The 22361-nt window shown below is 39.1% G+C and overlaps 1 protein-coding gene across 1 annotated transcript in view; it reads left to right on the top strand.

Annotated features, from left to right (window-relative positions):
- Window positions 1-83: 83 nt before the first annotated feature.
- Window positions 84-22361, top strand: part of SLC35D2 (solute carrier family 35 member D2) — a 48450-nt gene continuing 26172 nt past the window's right edge. Inside the window, exons 1-4 of the mRNA XM_038525503.1 lie at window positions 84-271; window positions 11204-11237; window positions 13235-13321; window positions 20416-20483. Of these exons, the coding sequence (XP_038381431.1) occupies window positions 84-271; window positions 11204-11237; window positions 13235-13321; window positions 20416-20483 (377 nt within the window). The remainder of the gene's footprint in view (window positions 272-11203; window positions 11238-13234; window positions 13322-20415; window positions 20484-22361) is intronic.

Genomic DNA, 22361 nt, shown 5'->3' on the forward strand with positions numbered 1-22361 from the left:
GGGGACGGAACTGGGGCGGGGCGGGGCGGCGGGGGCGGCCTGGGCGCGGCGGCGGCGGCGGCGGCGGGCTGCGACCGCAGGACATGACGACCGGCCGCCGGGCTGAGGGCGCGGACCCGGGCCCGGGCCCCGACCCCGACCCCGACCCCGACCCCGACCCGGCCTCCGCGCGGCTGCCCTCCCGGGTGGCCAGGCTGCTGTCGGCGCTCTTCTACGGGGCCTGCTCCTTCCTCATCGTGCTGGTCAACAAGGCGCTGCTGACCGCCTACGGGTGAGCGGGGCGCAGGGGGCCGCGCGGGGTCCCGGGTGGGGGGGCGGGGGGCCCGGGACTGCGGAGCTGGCGTGCTGGCCGTGTGCTCCGTGCGCTGAGCACGTTTCCGCCGAGGCTGGAGCCCCGACCTGCCCCCGCTGCTGAAAACCGGACCACAACCTGACAGAGTCATTTTACGACCAGCAAATGTGGACACGCCTCTGCACCGCTTACCACCGCGTAGCTGGTAGCCCTGCACCCTGAGGCTTTCAGATGCACGGGGAGCTCAAACAAGTCATCTTGATGCGAACTCTAAAGGCGAATAGTTCTTTGCACAGACCTAGACTTTCAACAATCTGATGAGTCCTAAGCGGATAAATTTATGTGCATTGTTTGATCGTTTATTTTCAAATTACCAGTGTGTTCGTGGAAAACTGGGGAAAAAAACAATTAGAAGTGCACATGATGTACTTGTTTGGATTAGCGTACAGTAAGCCAGATTTGTGGTTCTTTGAGCTTATTTAGAAGGACTAGAAATTCCTGTTTAATTCTGCTATCCATGTAGCAGCACTGAAAGCATAGTGGATTTAGATCCGGCTGTACTACCTAATAGCTGTGCGTCTTGGGCTACACCTATAGTCAGCAGTTTCCTCAGATACAAAAGCTGGATAATTACAACCCTGTTCATTACCTCCCAGAGCTTTGCAGGAGCTGACATAAGTGAGGACTCTTTGTAAACTATACTAGTGCTACAAGAATGTGAAATCATAATTGTATAAAGAGCCTAAAGAGACCTCAGAGAATATCTTTAGCTTTCTTATTTTATACTTGAGAAAGTTGAGACCCACATGAGCGTGGCTGGTTACACCTCCAACAGGTGCTTACTGAGTGCCTACTATGAGCCAAGCCCATGACAGGCACCAGGGAAGCAGCTGTGATCAACACAGAGCCCCTGCTCTGGAGATTCCATACAGAAAAGAAGTGGGTTCATAAAGAAGCAGGGTGATTTCAGGTATGTTATGACAGTGACTGGGGTGGAGTGGTTGGCACAGGAGCATTCCAAACTGAAGGGAAGGTGACAAAATGGACAGGAGTTTGGTCTGCTGGAGGAACTGAATGAGCAAATGAAGAAGAAGGTAGGAGAGATGATGAGGAGGGAGGCAGGGAAGGCAGGATCAGGTCTTTCATTCATTCAATATTTTTTAAGCACCTGTTAAGTGCCGGGCATTGTTCTAGGCACTTGGGATATAGGAGTGAATAAAGCAGATCAAAATCCCAAATGTTATGGAGCAAGCATCCATCCTCCTAGAGCTTACATGGAACTTTCTAGTGAATCAGTAAATAAGCTGATAGGATTTATATTATGTCAGATGTAGTTGTGTGGTCAGGAGTAAAAAAAATAAGGCAGGAAGGGGAGTTTAGCAGAGTCTGCCATCTCAGTGTGATCAGGGAAGCCTCACTGAGGAGGTGGCATTTGAGCCAAGAGATGAGTGAGGTGAGGGAAACAGGAAAAAACATTGCAGACATGAAAGATAAGAGTGTTTGGGTGGGAATGTTATTAGGTGAGGTCCCAGGGTAATGGATTGCTAGATCCTACAGAGCCTATGAAGCCCCGTGGGAGCTTTGAGGGAGATGGGAGCCACTAGAAGGTGTTGAGCAGAGTAACATGAACTAAATCACTCTGGCTGCTGTGCTGAAGGCAGATGTTGGGGGCCAGGGTGGAAGCAGGGAAACCATGATAAATAGTTTTAATTTTAGTCTAAATGCATTTGGCAGTCCCTTGGAAGGTTTCAGTATGATGAGTGACATGACAACTTACGTGATTAAAAAGATTTCATTGGCTGGCAGGTGGTTGGAGTACTGATGGCATTGGAATCCGGGAGAGGAGGTAGGAAGTGATTGCTGTATTCTAGATAATTCTAAGAGATGGCCTGGACTGGGGTGAAGGGTAGCAGCACATAGGCAGGAAAAGAGAGAGTTAGGATATTTTTTGGCAATCCCATAGACCTACAAGATCTCTACCAGTGCGTCGCAAGCATGTTTGCTGGTGTCCAAGGAAAACACAAACACTGTCTGAAAGAAATTAGAATGAATGTATACCTAAGCCTGTATCATTTAACACTTACTATGCAAGCTAATGAAAGAAAAAGAAAATATAAAACATCTATGATAAAAAAAAAAAAAAACAAGAGAATGGTATCAAGAGGCTTGTTTGGAAGTGATTGGCAGTTATGTTGGATGAAGTTTGAAGGTCAGTCTCTCTTTTCTGCACTTGAGTGGGCTGTGTGCTCTCTGGCCATGTCAGTCACTGCCTCCCAAAACATGTGTCATCTTGTTGGAAGCAGGGACCAGTAAGCACTGGTTAAGTGCTTCGAAGATGAAGGGCAGCAACCAACTGGGAAGAATTATTATTATATGAAACATCTCATGTTCTAGTCTTTCCACCTTTAAAATTTTGAGTTCTGTGATTGAATGAAGAAATGGCATTTTTGTCTCTGCAAGACAAAACTCTTTTATCCTTAGAAGTAAACATTTCACATTTCTGTAATATAACAAGCAATTAGAGAACGCTGTTCAAATAACACTGTTCATTCTCTCCTATCAATGTGTGCCTTAGGAACACATTTTTGAGGGGAAGGTTGGGCTGATTTGGTTACAACAATAAACCATAGAAATCTGATCCAAGCATTAGCTGTTTGAAGATAGAATAGAAGGAAGAACATTTCAGTAATTACCTAATCCACAGGGTCATAGGAATGTACCTCAAGGGATGTTTTTTCTCTTCCATTTTGAACAGATTGTTTCTTTCTGGGGACAAGACTGATGGGTGGTCTTCATTATTTGTTACGCTAGACTTGTGTGGTTCATTTGGAATCAGGCTCATGAGGGTTGTGAGTGGCCTGGTTGCCACTGTGATATACTGTTCTCTGTGACACGCAAGAATTTACTGATGGTGCTTAATAAAAATATGGAGCTTAGTTGTATTCAGTTTAGCAAGTATTTGCTCTCTACTTCTTTCTGCATCCCAGGACTTTGGGGATCACTTACCACATGGTTGGAAACCATCCAACCCTGCCTGGGAGTGTGAATTACTCGGGGAGGTTTTATAAAAGCTGTTGAATCGTCTCCAATGGTGGAAGCTGGAAATCCATATTAAAGACAGAGACAGCTTGTAGTTTTCTCCTACTCTGATAGAAACCTGCCCCCTCCGGAAGGCACCCCTCCCAGCCCCTGGATGCGGCTAGGCCTTGTCACCCGGGGCTGCCCAGGATGGGGTTGGGTCCTCGTGCCTCCCCACGGCTCACACTCACCTCTTCTGTGGTGTCTCCTGAGCTCCCGACACTCAGGTGACGATGGGCCCTGGTCTTCCTCTCCACCTGGACTGGCGGTGACCTTGGAGACTTCGGATCCACCGAGGGACCCTAGCAGTCGCTGCGGCCTCGCTGCCCACAGCCACCCCGGGTCATTCGGCCTGAGCCGCCCCGGTCTGCGCAGCCAGCCTTGCGGGTCCCACCCAGGCCCACCGCGGGGCTCCGGGCCGCTGCGGCCTCCCCACCACTTGCTCCGTCCTCCAGCCTGCACAGCACAGGCTGGAGGGGACCACGGGCACCTGGGGCTGCCCGGCTTCAGCTTAAGATGACATCCTGGAGCTCTGCTGGCTTCCGTGCTCCCCACTGATTTCGGCCGGGCCGGAGGCTTGCTGTGTTCAGCTCCACAGTGACTCCTTGACGCTTTCTCCTCCCAGAACCTTCCCTCACCCCCAACCTCCACTCCCCTCCCAGGTACTGTTGGCAAAGTGGAAGCCAGTGGGTGAGGCTGCTGTGAACACATAGGGAGCTTCTGTCCCCGGGGAAGGCCGGCCCTCTCCTCCTGCAGGTCTGTCCCCCAGCTCCTTCTGTCTTCTCTTCTCTCCACTTTAGTAGCCTCTGGCCCTTGAAGACATATTCAGATTTCTCAAGCTGAAATAACCCCTGCTTGAACCCATATGGACCCTCATTTGTTTCTTTAGAGACTGACTTCAAAAGTTATCTTCATTTCTTCACGTTCACTCCTACAAGAATTCTTTAAAAAATTGGAGATTATGTAAATACAGAAATGTATAAGGAAGGCAAAAATAATTATTTATATTCCCACTACCTAGAATAGATGTCTTGAAATATCTACTTAAAAAAAATTGGGGATGCCTGGGTGGCTCAGTGGTCGAGTGCCTCCCTTCCACCCAGGGCTTGATCCTGGAATCCGGGGATTGAGTCCCACACTGGGCTCCCTGCATGGAGCCTGCTTCTCCCTCTGCCTTTGTCTCTGCCTCTCTGTCTCTGTGGCTCTCATGAATAAATGAATAAAATCTTTTAAAAAATTAAAAATAAAAATGAAAAAATAAAAATTGTTTTAAACTAAGCTCTCTTCCCAATGTGGGGCTTGAACTCATGACCCCAAGATCAAGATTCATATCATCTCCTGACAGAGCCAGCCAGGCGCCTCTCTATTTTTTTTTTTTTTTCAAGAAAAGTCATTCTGGCATGATCATTACAAAGAATTCAAACAAAATATTAAGGTAAAATTAAAAAAAAAATACTATGGTGATGCCTGGGTGGCTCAGTGGTTGAGCATCTGCCTTTGGCTCAGGTCGTTATCCCGGGGTCCTGGGGATCGAGTCCCGCCGGCATCAGGCTCCCTGCAGGCTCCCTGAATAAAATCTTTTAAAAATAAAATAAAATATTATGAAGATGTATAGATTACTTTTTAAAAAAGATTTATTTATTTATTTTAGAGAGACAGAATGAGCAGGGGGAGGGGCAGAGGGAGAGAATCTCAAGCATAACTCCCCCCTGTGGGTGGAGGCTGAAGTGGGGCTCGATGTCACAGACCTGAGATCATGACCTGAGATGAAATCAAGAGTCAGATGCTTAACCAACTGAGCTACCAGGTGTCCCTAAATTACTTTTTTAAAGAGAGTCCATATTATAGATACCAGTTATTTACTCTTTTATTTATAAATTGTTTTCTTTAATCCAGTAAGTATTTGGAAAGAGGGGACACTTTTAAAAATTAGTTTTAGAGAGAGCATTTAGTAATTTATCAGTTGCATATAAAACCTAGTGCTGATTACATCAGGTGCCCTCCTTAATGCCCATCACCCAGTTACCCCATCTCCCTCCCCTCCTCCAGCAATCGCAGTTTGTTTCCTAGAGTTCAGCATTTCTTATGGTTTGCCTCTCTCTCAATTTTCATCTTATTTTATTTTTTTTCCTTCCCCTATGTTCATCTGTTTTGTTTCTTAAATTCGACATATGAGTGGGATCATATGTGTATTTGTCTTTCTCTGACTGACTTATTTAGTTCCAGCCATTGTATTGCAAATGGCAAGGTTTCATCCTTTTTGGTGGCTAAGAAATATTCATATATGTATCTCCCACATCTTCTTTATCTATTCATCTGTCAGTGGACATCTGAGCTCTTTCCATATTTTGGCTATTGTGGACATTGGAAAGAGGGGCTTTGGGACACCTGCACCCCGATGTTTATAGCAGCAATGGCCACGATAGCCAAACTGTGGAAGGAGCCTCGGTGTCCAACGAAAGATGAATGGATAAAGAAGATGTGGTTTATGTATACAATGGAATATTACTCAGCTATTAGAAATGACAAATACCCACCATTTGCTTCAACGTGGATGGAACTGGAGGGTATTATGCTGAGTGAAGTAAGTCAGTCGGAGAAGGACAAACATTATATGTTCTCATTCATTTGGGGAATATAAATAATAGTGAAAGGGAATATAAGGGAAGGGAGAAGAAATGTGTGGGAAATATCAGAAAGGGAGACAGAACGTAAAGACTGCTAACTCTGGGAAATGAACTAGGGGTGGTGGAAGGGGAGAAGGATGGGGGGTGGGAGTGAATGGGTGACGGGCACTGGGGGTTATTCTGTATGTTAGTAAATTGAACACCAATAAAAAATAAATTAAAAAACAAAAAAAAATAAAGCTAAATATAGATCACCAAAAAAAAAAAAAAAAAAAAAAAGGAAAGAGGGGCTTTTATTTAATTATTTTTTAAGGATCATCTATATGCCCCTCCAGGACTTTTTATTATGAAAAGTTTCAAGCATACAGAAAAATGGAAAGCAGAGTACAATGAACAACCATATACATATCACTGAGATGAAATAATGAACATTTTGTTATATTTGCTTCCCCCTCCAACTGCTGAAAGTAAGTTACAAACATCATGATATTGCACTCTAAGATTCTTTAGCATGTCTCTCCTGAAATATAGATAGTCTCCTGCATCGTATCATTTTTGCTTTTAACAAACTTTAATGATTTCCTAAAATAATATAATACCAAATATGTAATCTTCCCATTTGTCCCAAGATATTTTTATGGTTGTTTTATTTATTTATTTTTAAAGATTTTATTTATTTATTCATGAGAGACAGAGAGAGAGAGAGAGAGAGAGAGAGAGGCAGGGACACAGGCAGAGGGAGAAGCAGGCTCCATGCAGGATGTCCCATGTGGGACTTGATCCCAGGACCCCAGGATCACTCCCTGAGGCGAAGGCAGATTCTTAACTGCTGAGCCACCCAGGCATCCCTTATGGTTGTTTTAAATATTTAAATCAAGATCCAGTCAGGCTTCATGAAATGCACAGAGTTATGTCTTTATACTTTATTTTAATCTAGAAAAGCGCCTCATCCCAGTTCTTTCCCATGATACTGACTTTTTGAAAAGCCTGGACCAGGTATTTTATAAAATGTCCCATATTATGGATTGTCTGAGTTATGTTTTTGAAGTCTTGCTTACCTTATTTCCCAACTGAAATTTAGATCTAAGAGCTTGATTACATCCAGATTAAACTTTTTTGGCAGGGTTGCTTTATAGCTGACCCTGTGAATTCATATTCTATCATATCTGGGGCTGTCCCACTATTTGTCATGCTGGCTACATTTGAAGGCTTATTTTAGGTGGGGATTGCAAGGTAAAACTGATTTTCAAATACAGATTTCTTTACTACAAATGTTTGTATTTCTTAAAAGACCCCTCTAAAATGAAGAGGTCATGAAAAACATTAAGAAGTTGATCTCTTGGGGCACCTGGGTGGCTCAGTGGGTTAAGTGTCGGTCCTGGAATGGAGCCCCACGTCAGGCTCCCCGCTCACCAGGGCTTCTGCTTGTCCCTTCCCCTCTGCCCCCCCCCCCCACCTTGGGCTCTCTCTCTCTTAAATAAATAAATAAATAAAATTTTTTTTTGAAGAAGAAATTGATCTTGTCATGTTTATTTTGTAAACACATTTCAATTATAAACACGTGTCAATGGAAGACCTCTCTGCTCTGAAGGATGAAGATGTTTGCGAGTTTCTTCCTAACCCTCCCTACCTCCATATCCTGTTTTATAATGTAATGTCCTATTGTGTAATTATAATCCTACAGCTGTTTGCATCTGTTCTGTATTTAAATGGATACAGTCATCAGCAACAGCCATTTTACCACAATGTCTCCATTCCCAAATTCATTATTTTGATTTGACTCCTGATTGGTGGAACCATTGTCTGTAGTTTTCTTATGGATTTCATGGCTGCTGCTTTACTTACAGCGAACATTACTTACATTGAACATTCTTTAACAATGTGGTTTTAGATCAGAAGATTCAGTCTGTTTTCCTTGTGTCAACAAATTTGCTTTTTATCTTTGAATCATTTTCTCTGTTTATTGAGTTCCTTCTCTCCCTGTATTGTATTTTCCTCTGACTCAATCTCTTTGTCTTCTGTAAGCCTTTTGTTGTTGTTGTTTTACTGTTTGTTTATGTTGCTGTCTCGTGGCCTCCTTTGATGTGGAAGGTTATATTCTCTGGGAAGCAGACTGTGAGATGCGGGGGAAGGGTATGGGGGAGAGCTCTTAGGATCACTCCTGTGGTGGAGTGAGGGCAGCAGGACTTGGCTGTTCTGCAAGCACAACAAAGCCTGATCCCAGGGGCTCTGGAGCTGGGATGGCTCAACAGACTTCTCCTGAACTGGGGTGGGGGCCCTGGCCTTTTACACCTTTGCTTAGAGCAGAGATTGGATGCAGGATGCTCACAGGGAGGATGTTTGTGATTGGCAAGGCAGCTTTCTTCAGTTGAGGATGTTCTTGGACAACTGGAGAAGGACTGCTCAGTCCAGAGGGCTGTCTGGGTGGCACAACTGGCACACATCCCTTGCAGTTAATTTAATTCTCCTGGTGGTGCTGTCCAGACATTCATTCTGTTTTCTTTGATAAGGTAAGTCAGTTCTTTATTCTCATCTTGCCCTATCTGAAAAGGTAATATACAGATTGAGGGCTGAGTGTGTGTGTGTGTGTGTGTGTGTGTGTGTGTGTGTGTGTGTGTGTGTGTTATTTCCCTCTATTGTAGTAGCCTGAGAGAATGACTGGCAGCCAGTGGAGGTTTGGACAGTGAACAGGGTGTGTGTGCTGCCTTGTTAAAAGTATCTAAACTACCTGATGCCATTTGTGGAAAGGTCATTTTTCCCTCACAGCTCTGCACTGTCATCTTTGTCATATCTGTGTGTATCTGTCCTCATCTCTGTCTCATCCATTATGTCGATGCAAAATGAACAATCTTCAGAATCTCTAAGAGTAAGAGAGTTTTATTCGAGCCCAAGTTAGGACAGCTGCCTGGGAAACATGCTCTTCACAGGGAAGAAAGAGCTCCAGAGAATGAACAGTTTTTATAGGGTTACATATTGTTTTTACATCTTGTAAAAGCTCAAAAGATTATATATTAACATATATGCAAGAACCGCAAGTTTTAACGTCAAGGAATGCAGGGAGTAGCATTGATTGCTATCTTAAGGACAACATGGTTTTCCTTTAGGCCACTCATTTGTAAAACAGGTGTACAATATATGCTTGATGGACCATAAATCGGGCTTTTGGTATAAACAAAGTTTATGTATAGCTATGCTGACTTGGGAATCTAAAATAGCTTCTCTAAAACATAAAAAAATAAAATAAAATAAATAAAATAGCTTCTCTTCTATCTCAGGCCTTGAAAGATTTTTTTCTCTCAGCAAATATAATAAATGCATTTATTGTGATCTTTAGTCTTTTATTAGATTTGTTCCAGAGTATACTATTACTTTTTAAAGTTTTTATTTATTTGAGAGAGAGAGAATGAGCCTGAGTAGGAGAAGGTGCAGAGGGAGAGAAAGAGGGACAGGGACAAGCAGACTCCCCACTGAGCAAGGATCCCGATGCCTGACTCGATCCCAGGGTCCTGGGGTCATGATCTGTGCGGAAGTCAGACACTTAACCAACTGAGTTAACTCAAGCGCCCCAACTAGGTATATGATTTTTTAAAAAATGTTTTTATTTATTTATTCATGAGAGACACAGAGAGAGAGAGGCAGAGACACAGGTAGAGGGAGAAGCAGGCCCCATACAGGGAGCCTGATGTGGGACTCAATCCTGGGACTCCAGGATCATACCCTGAGCCAAAGGCAGGCACTTAACTGCTGAGCCACCCAGGCATCCTGGTATATGATTTTTAAAAAATAGTATAGGCATACCTCTGAGGTCTTATGGACTTGGTTCTAAACCACCACAAAAAAGTAAGTATTGCAATAAAGTGAGTCAACTGAGTTTTTTGGTTTCCCAGTTCATATAAAAGTTAGGTTTACACTATACTATAGTCTATTAAGTGTGGAATTGCATTATGTCTTAAAAATAATGTATATATTAATTAAAAAATACTTTACTGCTGAAATAATGCTAATCATCATCTGAGTTTTCAGCGGGTCATACTCACTGGTCACAGATCATCACAAGTATAATAATAATAATGAAAAAGTCTGAAATATTAGGAGCATTATCAAAATGTGACACAGATATGAAGTGAGCAAATGCCATTGGAAAAATGGTGGCAATAGACTTGCTCAAGTAGGGTTACCACCAACCTTCACTTTGTATGGTGAAGTGTGGTATCTGCAAAGCATGATAAAGTGAAGCACAATGAAATGAGATATGTCTGTATAATGATGAATTATCATAGAGCCCTCACCCAGTTTCAACAACCTTACTGCATTTGTATTCCCCCCTCCATTCAGTCCTACCATTTCCCCCCAGATGATTTTGAAGCAGATTAAAAATATATCATCACATGCATTTCAGTATGTATTTCTTTTTTCAAAAGATTTTATTTATTTATTTATTTATTTATTTATTTATTTATTTATTTATTTTAGAGAGAGACAGCTTGTGTGAGCAAGGGGAGGGGAAGGGCGTGGGAGGGGAAAGAATCTCAAGCAGACTCCGCTCTGAGCATGGAGCCTGACATGGGGCTCGATCTCACCACCCTGAGATCATGATCTGAGTCGAAATCAAGAGTTGGATGCTTAATTGACTGAGCCATCCAGGTGTCCCTCAGTATGTATTTCTAAGAGATAAGAAGGGCTCTTTTGTTTTAAAAAAATACCACCCTAATATTTTTCATACCCAAAAAAGCAAAAATAATTCCTTAATATCATAAAATGAACAGTTAAGATTATTTGATGTGTTTTTAATGCTATTATAAAATGATCTTTTTAAAATTTTCACTTGTTTCTTATTGGCATATAGATATATAAATGATTTTTTCATATTTTCATCTTGTAGCCCATGACTTTGCTAAAGTTATTTATTAATTCTAATAATTTATCCCCAGATTATTTTGGCTTTCTACATACATAGTCATGTTGTCTGTTGACAACAGGCAAGGGACATGACAGGCAAGGGACAATAGAAAATCACCAAGTTTAGCAACAATCAGTTTTAAAAAAAAGAACAAATGAAAAGTCAATGAATTTTATGTTAAGTTTTAATTGTCTAAGAATGAAAAAAAAAGTAATATCTTTTTAAATAACTCCTGCCATTATGTATTAAAGACTGCAAATTTTTATCAGTTGCTAAAGTTATTTGTTATTCTGTGTTTTTTTGTAGATTCCCATCACCAATTTTTCTTGGAATTGGACAGGTAAGTGAAAAAGAAAGATTAACTGCTTAGTTGTCATTATACATGATGAAATTTTAAGTGCTTTTGTTTAAGACTGTGGTTTACAAATTTATTCAGCTGGCAGAGGGCCAGAGGATCAGGATACTTGTGGTTAAATAGCATGAAATAATGATATACATTTTATGTCTTTCTATAATTTAGGAACAGTTGTATTTGGAGGGAAAAAAATGAACTACTTGTTTCAACTTCCTTAATTGAATTTAATTGCTGTAAAGCAAGGAGCCAGGAGAAGGAGAAGCCAGCCACCTACAAGACCTGGTGGATGACAAATGAATGGGTTGGAGACTGGGGTGGGACGGGCCACTGTACCCAGAGAGAAAGGGCTGGGGAGATGCAATCCCATTCACTATGTCCTTATTATCAAAACTCTGGAGGTGTTTCAGGAGAAGCAAGGCTTTTGAATTTTTACATCAAATTTGTAAATGCTGGCCACACATTCCAATTTTTACAAAACTCTCTATGGGCCAAACGAAACATATTTGCATTCTGCTTCTTGCGGTTTGTGATTTTTTTGTTCTCGAGTATAAAGACAAGGTTGGATAAGCTTTCAGACTATCCCCATTTGGCTACTTCTGAAGTTTCCCATTAATATTAATTTGTGACTTGTTTACTCTCTTGATCATATGCTGGTGATTTCTAATAGGCAAGTGGTAACAGGCACCCAAGGTATTTTTTTTTTTTTTTTGGTTTGGATTTGCTTTAATTTATAGGGAGAAAAATGTAAAATTATTAAAATTGTATCTGTTAGCTAAATTTTTAATTGCGAATCTTGGAAAGGATGTCATTTATATGATTAAGCATTATTCTGGTTAAATGTTTTTGATAAGGTATTCTTTGTGACAATGTTTTAGGGAGAAAAAATATTAAGAAATGAAAATAGTTCCTTGAGGTCAAAAATATATTATCTTACTCTTTCAATGTGAAACATATAGAAAAAAGTACTTTAAAAGATCAGTGAATATGTAATAATGTACCCCTAGTAATCCCCAAGGCAAATAAATTCACTGGCTTGTACTCAAGGTAAAGCCTTTCTGATATGCAATTTGTGGGGAAGAGAGCAGTAGACCTAATTTAAAAAGCCTGAGTTATAGAATATTTTAAGTAAGTGTTAATATATTTCTGTAAGAATTATAAAGTAAGTCATAAATATAAACTGTAATTATAATTCAAGATGGGCTCATGTTATATTTATCATAAGTATTACATTTGTAAGCTCATTAGGCTCAAGGTTTAGGATGATGATCATGTTGAAGGAATTCTTAAATTCTTGATCATAAAATGGAGAAAATTGAGTAAGTTCTAAAATTTGCATAGGAAGATATTAAAATTTTTTCTTTCATAATAATAATCTGGAGTATTTCTAATATACTTGATGGACTCCAGATTAATAGGGTTTGAATGAGACATTTTCATAGTACTGGCTAGATTGAAGAGAACAATAAATCTCTTTTAAAATAGTTTTTTCTCCTAATTTGTCTTCTGTATTATAGGAATATTGGACTTAACAGAAAGTGTGTTTATGTGTGGAGATTTCCCCCTTTGCCCTACCCACAGATTCACTTTATGTGGGAAGGTGACCATATGCTTGGGACACAGGAATTATGGTCCAGCATCAAGGAGTGGCCTCATGACCGTGGTCACTCTGACCAGTTTTGGGGACACCATTTCTTTATTCCTCTCTGTCACTGTTCCTTGAGCCCCTTGATATCATATGTATGTGTGTAAGTCTATTTGATCTTGTACTTTTTGCCTATAGTTCTGATGGAATTCATACATTGGCAAGAAAAACAATTTTAATATTCTAAGAAATAGTTATTATTTGGAACCTAGAGTATGGATTTTTCTGAATAATATTTTCTTTTTGATGAATGTGTTTTCTTCTGATGATGTCTTTGTACCTAAAATAGTCCTTTCAGATATTTTACTGAAGTTTCTACCTTCTACCTTTTTTTTTTTAGATGGCAGCTACCATAATGATACTATATGTGTCCAAACTCAATAAAATAATTCACTTCCCTGATTTTGACAAGAAAATTCCAGTGAAGGTATGTGATGAAGAGTAAATACAGCTTTGTTGGAAGGTGTGAAAATACTATAGAGTTATAAATTGATCTGAGAATACACGTCATGTTCCACACACACTGTGCTTCCTGCTTACACTGAGTAGAAACTTAATAAAGATATTCTGTTATTCATTCAGTTGTCCATTAATGTAATGTAGTTATAGTAATAGTGTGTGCTTAGCAAATGACATTAAATAAATACTTTATATCTTCTGAAATGGAAATTGGTAAGCTTTTTTGGTTAAAAAAAAAAACACACCAGGTAATATATATTTAGGCTTGTAGGACAGACCATTTCTGTTGGAACTATTCACTGTATCCTGATACATAAATGAATTGCTGTGATTGTGTGCTAATAAAACTTTATTTACATGGACAAAAAAATGGGTGAGATTTGGCTGGTAAGCCCTACTTTTCTGATCTTGTTAGAAGTTTTCATTTGTAGCTTGGATTGATAAGAGCTGTGAGTGGAATGAAGAATACAATTTGATATACCTAGAAATATACGAATTTTTCTGTGGAGGAACTAGAAACATAAAACCTGCCTTTCCTTCCTGGGAATGTGGAATAGAACTACCTTTTTAAAATAGTTGGTGGTTCAATAAATAGTTGCTTTAAGCCAGACATTTATTCTTAGATCGATCCTATAAACAGGTGGTATTGATTGGATTATGACTACATTTTTAGATTTAGGGAATTAAATCAGACTGTCACTTCCTTGAGGATGAGGACCTTGCATGGCTTCTTCACTACTGTGTCTCTAAGATCTGAAAGATGCTGGCATCTAAATTATTTATCACTAAATTGTTCATCAGTCTGACTAAGCACATGCATGCAGCATCAGTAATCAGGGACATCTACATAAAGAGAAAAACAAAATATTGAAGTATAATGAAAGCTATTAATCCAGCCGTAATAGGAAAAATAAGAATATTGTTGGGCTTGCTTACACTTAGTTTATGATACACTATAGTTTTTAAACATTTTAAAATTGTGAAATCCGAATCTAAATGCAGGGAAAAAAGGCATCAACATGAATGTATATTGAATGAATAATAACCTGTGCAGTCCTTGCCTAGATCATGAGATGGGATCACAAAATCTTCCTTACTCATTATTCTCTTATAATATACTTTTCTTGCTTTCTTTGTAATTATTCTAATACGCATTCCTGAATTATGTTTTGCTATTTTTGCATGTTCTGGAAAGAGAATACTGTTCTGCACATACTTAGGGTTGGATCTCAGAGCACATATATCAGTCAGCTAGGGCTCCCATAACAAAAACAACAGACTTAGGGGCTTAAACAACAAGAATGAGTTTTCTCACAGTTCTGGAAGTAAAAAGTCCAAGATCAAGGTGTCGGCAGGGTTGGTTTGAGGTATAAATTCTTTCTTTGGTGTTTTGATAGCTGCCTTCTTGCTATGCCTGACATGACCTTTTATGTTTTGTGCGTGCACTCCTGGTGTCTCCTCCTCTTCTTCTTCTTCTTTTTTTTTAAAGATTTATTTATTCATAGAGAGAGAGAGGCAGAGACACAGGCAGAGGGAGGAGCAGACTCCATGCGGGGAGCCCGACATGGGACTTGATCCCAGGTCTCCAGGATCACACCCTGGGTTGCAGGCGGCGCTAAACCACTGCACCACTAGGGCTGCCCTGGTGTCTCCTCTTCTTAGGAGGACATCGGTCCTATTGAGTTGGGCCCCATCCTTATGACCTCATTTAACCGTAACTACCTCTTAAAAACCCTATCTCCAGATAATAGTCACATGGGCATTAGGGCTTCAAATATGAATTTTAAGGGGACACAACTCGGTCTAAAATGGCACTTGTGGCATGAGTTTCTCTGGGAGGTCTATTAAGAAGTGGAATGGGGGACCCCTGGGTGGATCAGTGGTTGAGCATCTGCCTTTGGCTCAGGGCGTGATCCCAGATTCCCAGGATCGAGTCACACATCCGGCTGCCTGCATAGAGCCTTCTTCTCCCTCTGCCTGTGTCTCTGTTTCTCTCTGTGTCTCATGAATAAGTAAATAAAATCTTAAAAAAAAAAAAAAAAAAAAGAAGTGGAATGGTTGCAGTAGTTGAGTAGATAACATCAATGTGTTCTCCAAAGTGGTGGTACTAGTTCACACTCCTGACAAAAGTGCGTTTAAGTCCCTGCTGCTCTGCCTTCTTGCCAATCCTTGATAGGTCAGTCATTTTATTTATTTTTTACTTTTTTGCTATTTTAATTACTATGTGTTGATATGTCAGTCATTTTAAATTGTGCTAATCTGGTGGGATATAATGCCCTCGGCTTTAATTTGCATTTTCTTGACTATTAATGAGGTTTTTTTAATGCCCATTTTGGATATCCTTTTTTGTGAAGTATTGGTTCAAGACTTGCCCATTTTTCTGTTGGGTTGATGTCTTTTTTTCACTGATCTGTTTAGGAGTTAAAAGAAAATTTATTAATGATAATCCTCTTGTTAATTACATACAGTATTGCAAATAGATTTTCTCCCTCTGGGGTGTATCTTTTTATTTTGTTTACATGTATTTATCATGTATTTCCTATCATAAGCAGTAATCCTAATTTAAAATTAGTTAAATTTTATCAGTCTTTTCCTTTATGATTAATCACTATTCTTAAGAAATCCTTCCTCAGTTTGAGGTTATGAATATATTTTTCTAGATAAAAGATATGTAGTTTTTTAGAATTAGGTTTTTAATCTGTTTGCAGTTAATTTGTGTGGATGGTGTGGGGTAATGGTTCAATTTCATTTTTTTTCCCAAATAATGGGCATTGGTATTCACATATTTTATTTCTGTGCTCTCCATGTCTTTTCATTTGTCTGTTTGGTTTTTTGCAACATTACCACACAGTCTTCATTCCTATAGCTTTGTGAAAAGTTTTGCTATCTACTAGAGCAAATCTTTCCTTTGTTCTTGATCCTTCAAATTTCTTTCTTTTTTTTTTTAAAGATTTTATTTATTTATTCATGAGAATACTCTGAGAGGAGAGAGAGAGAGGCAGAGACACAGACAGAGGGAGAAGCAGGCTCCATGCAGGGAGCCTGATGTGGGACTCGATCCCAGGTCTCCAGGATCAGGCCCTGGGCTGAAGGCGGCGCCAAACCGCTGAGCCACCCAGGCTGCCCAATCCTTCAAATTTCTATATGGATATTGGAAGCAGCTTGTCAAGTTTCAGAAAAATAACCTTTTGGGATTTTAATTGGGATTTCATTGATGTTATAAGTCAATTTGGGACAAATTGATATTTTAAAAATATGGAATATTTCAGTCTGTCAACATAGTATACGTATACCTTCTTTAATTGCCCTCAGTAAAACTTTATAATTTTCTCTGTAGAGGTCTAACATTTCTGTTAATTTATTCCAAGGTACTTCTTCCTTTTTTTCCTTTTTTGCTCTTACATATATCTTTAAAAAATATATTATTTGGAAAATTAGAGGGATATATTTTATAGTGTATTTATATATTATTTTATATCCACAAAATTATAGAACTAATTATTGAATTAATATATCATAATTTACTTCTGGTTTCCTTTAGATTTTTTCTTTTTTCTTTTTTAATTTTTATTTATTTATGATAGTCACACAGAGAGAGAGAGAGAGAGAGAGGCAGAGACATAGGCAGAGGGAGAAGCAGGCTCCATGCACCGGGAGCCCGACGTGGGATTTGATCCCGGGTCTCGAGGATCGCGCCCTGGGCCAAAGGCAGGCGCTAAACCACTGCGCCACCCAGGGATTCCCCTTTAGATTTTTTTCTACATTCACATTTCATCTGCAAAAAATGACAGTTTTGCTTCATTTTTTCCAACATTCTAACTTTTATTTCTTTTACATGCCTTAATGTATAGTGTAGGACCCTAGGTGCAATTTTGATTGAAATGGTTATACCGACATGTTTGATTTCAAAGAGAAAGTTTTTAACATTTCACATTAAGTGTGTTGTTTGCTGTAGGGTTTTTGTAGATACTTTATATGCCTGTTCCAGTTATCTTTTTTAGAAAGATTTTTTTATTTGGGAGGGTGGGGTGCCAAGGGAGAGGGAGAGAGAACCTCAAGCAGACTCCATGCCCAGCAGAGCCTGATGTGTATCTTGATCTCACAACTCTGAGGTCACGACCTGAGCCAAAACCAAGAGTTGGATACTTAACTGACTGTAACCATCCAGGTGCCCTGTTCCAATTATCTTATGCTGCATAACTTAGTGACTCAAAACAATAATCACTGTATTATTTCTCACATGTACTGTGGTTAAGGAATTAGGGACAGTTTTCAACTGGGTAGTTCTGGCTTAGGGCATCTGTATAGTTTCAGACAGACAATAGCAGAGTGGAAACAACAATGGGGGTTCTGGTTTGTGCAGCTGGAACCTGGTCCCAAATCTTTCTCTTCTTATTATCTCAGGCCTCTCTATATGTCACTCATGTAGGCTAGTTTGGGCTTCCTCACAAAATGGCAGGTTTCACGTGGTCAAAATTCTTACATAGTACTGAATTCTACAAGGGCGAGTGTTCCAGCAAGTAGGGAAAAACTACCTTGCTTTTTGTGATCTGGCCTCAAAGATCACATAGTATCATTTCATCTGTACATTATTAGTTGAAACAGTCCCATGCAATTTTAAATGGAAGGGACCTAGATCCTACCTCTGGATGGAAGGAAGTGTCAAAGTCATGTTTTAAGAGCATATGAAATGGGGAGTCCTGTTGCAGCCTTCATCTCTGATTATGGATTTGTCTATTTCTCTTGTTTTTTTATTTGTTTTGTTTTTTCTTTTTCTTGTTTTTAAAGACTTTATTTATTTGACAGAGAATGAGCACAAGCAGGGGGAGTGGCAGGCAGTGGGAGAGGGAGAAGCAGGCTCCCCACTGAGCAGGGAGCCAGATGCTGGGCTTGATCCCAGGACCCTGGGATTATGACCTGAAACTCATGAAGGCAGATGTTTAACAGACTGAGCCACCCAGGTGCTGCTCCGAGGATTTTTTTTTTTTATAAGTATAGTACGGTATTGTAGATGTGTCTTCTTTTTCTTATAATTTTCTTAACATTTTCTGTAGCTTACTTTATTGTAAGAGTATAGCATATAATACATATAACATAGAAAATACACGTTAATTGACTCTGTTATTGCTAAGGCTGCTGGTCAAATGTAGGCTGTTAATACTTAAGTTTTTGGGAAGTAATATTGTACATGGATTTTCAACTGTGCAGGGGGTTGTCATCCCTAAGCCCTGCATTGTTCAAGGGTCAACTGTATATGAGGTGTACCCTTTCTGTTTGAGTTCTTTTACATTTCCCTGGAAATTACAGCAAGCATACCTAACTTACCAAAATCTAAAGTTGATTAATAAATGTGTCTTCCTTGTCAACATTTACCTCTCCTCCCAATTTATTTTGCTCTTGTCAGCAGGTACTTTAATCCTCTAGCTTTATGTAAATCTCACAGTATGTTTTTCTTTTCTTTTTTCTTTAAACCATCAATATTTGTTTATATTTATCCATGTATATTTACCCATGTATTTATTGCTTTCTTTGCTTTTTTTTTCTTTTTTGCATCTCACACTTTCCACTTTCCTCCTGATTAAAGTATACCTCCTTTAGGATGTACTTTATTAATGGTCTGATTAAATTCCCTTAGTTTTTGTTTGTTTGTTTGAAAAAGACTACGGTTTTCTTTGCTTTTGAAAGATATTGTCATTGGGGGGTAGCATTCTAACTTGACTTTCGAGGAGGCAGTTTTGCGGTCTTCTGGCTTCCATTGTTTCTCTCTGGGTTTCTGTTTTCACTTTAGTTTTGGCCTAGGGACTCACTATTTTCCCACATACTTTTGGAAGTTTCCCTTCATACTTTTATGAAGGCTTTGAATTATTTTATGTAACATTGTTAATTGTTTTTAGTGGGGAGATTAATACAAATAATCTAGCCCATTGTTACTAAAAACTAGAAGTCAATATCGTTTTTATTTTGAATCATATAAGGAAAGGGGGCCAACTGATTCTTTTCAATGCCTAATAACTTCTAAAGTTATAATATTCCAGGATCAGTTGTAGGCTGCTAGCCAGATTGTTGTGAATGAAGGGGAAGGTCCTGGATCTGAGGTCCTCTATGTCTTCTTTCTTGAACAAATCTCCTAATAATAACATTTTATAAATTTGGGGGGGTAGATGACACTATTTCAAAATCCTTCAAAGAGTATCTTATCTGAGTTGCATGCTTAATGTCTTTTTAGTGGAAAAAGAAGTGCTAGGCTCACCTTAATAGCTATGGATTATTGTATCAGTCAAAAACTTTTCAGTTATTGTGTGACCTAATGAAAGGATATATATATATTTTTTTCGTTTTATGGAAGACTAGGTCTTACATGTCGTGTGTTTCTTCAGTATGTTTTGAACAATATTTCTCTTGATAATCAGAAGATAATTCAGGAGCTAAGAGCTCAGTTAAACCTAACTCAAATACTATTGTTAACATTGTTTAACCTTGGTAAATAGGTAATCATTATGCACCTTGAAAACAAATAAAGTAACTCCAAAGTAATGTGGCTGGTAGACACAACTTTTTGAAAGGGTCACCAAGCTTGTTAATTCCAGTGAGATCTGAACCTTTGTTGTTATCCAGAAAAGTGCATAATGCATAGGTAGCAAGTTTGTCCACCTTCTCAGGGGACCTTCTGAATCTTATGCATATACTATAAATACCCATTATTAGCTGAAACAGTCCCGTGCAATTTTGTTATCTGAAACCCAGGGGTTTCCACTTGAGAGAGATGCTTATTCAGAGCCTTCCTGTAGAGAAATAGTCTGCTAACGTTGTCAGGGTCAACATTTCTCTTTCAATGCAGCTCTACCCCACCCTGCCATGGTTATAGCTATCACTGCTCACCTAACTAATTTGGGCACATGGAGAAACTCATGATGTGTTTTAGGTTGTGAAAAATTCACAGCTGCTACAGGGAAATGGACTAGAATGATTTGCTTACTGACAGGGAGTGTCACCATTCATACATGTGAAGGAAAATCATTTTTGGAGTCCTAATCAAATATTCTCTCTTTTTTTTCATGGAAGCTGTTTCCTTTGCCTCTTCTCTACATTGGAAATCACATAAGTGGATTATCAAGCACAAGTAAATTAAGGTAGAGTGCAGGAGAATGGTTGATGGGAGGTTCTTGACTCATTTGTTTCCAATGGTACAAAGACCGAGTTTGACCTTGAAGGTACTGCATGGGCTACATACAGAAGACAATAATATTTAATAATTTAAGGAAATTAAATGGAGTTTTGAGTTTGATTTGCTAATATTTTTAGGAAAGTTAAAAAGTTGATTTTTTTTTTTTTTTATGATCAAGTCTGAACATAGAACATGAGATCTGTGGGCATCAAGACAGAGGTCTGATTTATCCAGGAGGATTTATTTATATTATATATCCAATATCCAATTCATTTCTCTGAATGGTTCTGTGCAACTGATTTCATCATGGTTTTGTAAAAGCAGGAACATTCTGTCAGATTTGGTATAGGTCAGGTTTGGTACAGAGGAAGAAAAGTGATAGATGTTATTTTTAAGTGCATTGTATACTTCTGAAATTTGCATTTGCATGTATTGCAGGGTCCTTTGATTAACTACTTTTGTTAAAAGTCACTGTAAAAAATGGAAATGAAAGTATAGAAAGACCAAGCCAACCATCAGAATACATGGTGCAAGATGTGTAGCCTAATTAACACAAATGAATAATGAGAAAATGAAGTTTGTGCAAAGAGTGACAGAGATGGAGGAAAACCCTGTGAGTTTGGTGAGAGTAAAAGGGGGCAGGTATGAGGTTGAGTAGAAGGAGAAGATCGTATAAAACTGAGAACTAAAATTAGACCTGTTGTCTTTCCTCTTATTTGGAAAGAACAGGTTGTGGTTGTAGAAAACAAAATGTGAAATATTGGTTTTAGTTATACATTTTAGTTGATTTTTGATAGTTTGCAGTTTATATTTAAGATCCTCTTATATAGTAAGAGGATCTATTTTGAGTTTCTTTATGAAAGATGTAGGCTCTATCTAGATTCTGTTTTTTGCATGTAGCTGTCCAATTGTTTGAGCATCATTTGTTGAAAAGATCATCCTTTCTCCATTGAATTATGTTTGCTCCTTTGTCAAAGATCAGTTGACTATATTTGTGTATATTTATTTCTGGGTTCTCTAATCTGTTTTGTTGCTCTATTTCATTTATTTGATGTTTCAATTCATCATATAAAGAATTCTTTTGATACTCACATTATCCCATCTCAGGCCAATGGAAGCCCCTTTGAGTTGTCTCTTATCTTCTAGAGCCCCAGTAGTTTCATTATTTCCTTGCTGTATACCACATGATGTCCCAGGCTTATTTTGGACTTTTCCTGCCATTTCTCCAAGGATCCCCTGGTTATTTTTAATGTTAGAGATTATGTGGAGGCCACAATCTGGGTACTGGATATTTTGTGAAGGACCAGCCAACACAATTTCTTGATGATTAACATGTGAGGTGAAACAAAGAAAGGAGACAAAGATGACTTCATGGTTTTGGAAGAATGGGATTGCCATTGATTGGATCTATGCCTGGGAGTAGGATTGTTGGTCATATGACAGTTCTCTATTTAAAATTTTGAAGAATTGTTGAACTGTTTCCCAAAGTGGCTACACTAATTTACACCAGCAATGTAAGAGGGCTACAACTTCTCTACATTCTTGCCAAATTTGTTGTTGTCTATCTTTTGGATTATGGCTGTTCTAGTAGTTGTGAAGTAGTACCTCATTATGATTTTGATTACATTTCTCCATTGTATTGTGGAGAAATTTGGCATGCTCTTGAAAAGAGCTCTTGAATTGATTATAATTGTATGGATTTATTTCTTGATTCTAAATCCTATTCCTTTGATTATATGTCCATAATCAATAACTAGATAATACTGCTCCTTCTAGACTCTGAAGGACTTGTTAAATTGATACGTTAGTGTTGAGAGCAAATATTATGGTCGTCTTACTGATC

The sequence above is a fragment of the Canis lupus genome, chromosome 1, assembly GCF_011100685.1.
Source record: "Canis lupus familiaris isolate Mischka breed German Shepherd chromosome 1, alternate assembly UU_Cfam_GSD_1.0, whole genome shotgun sequence".
Classification (NCBI taxonomy): domain Eukaryota; kingdom Metazoa; phylum Chordata; class Mammalia; order Carnivora; family Canidae; genus Canis; species Canis lupus.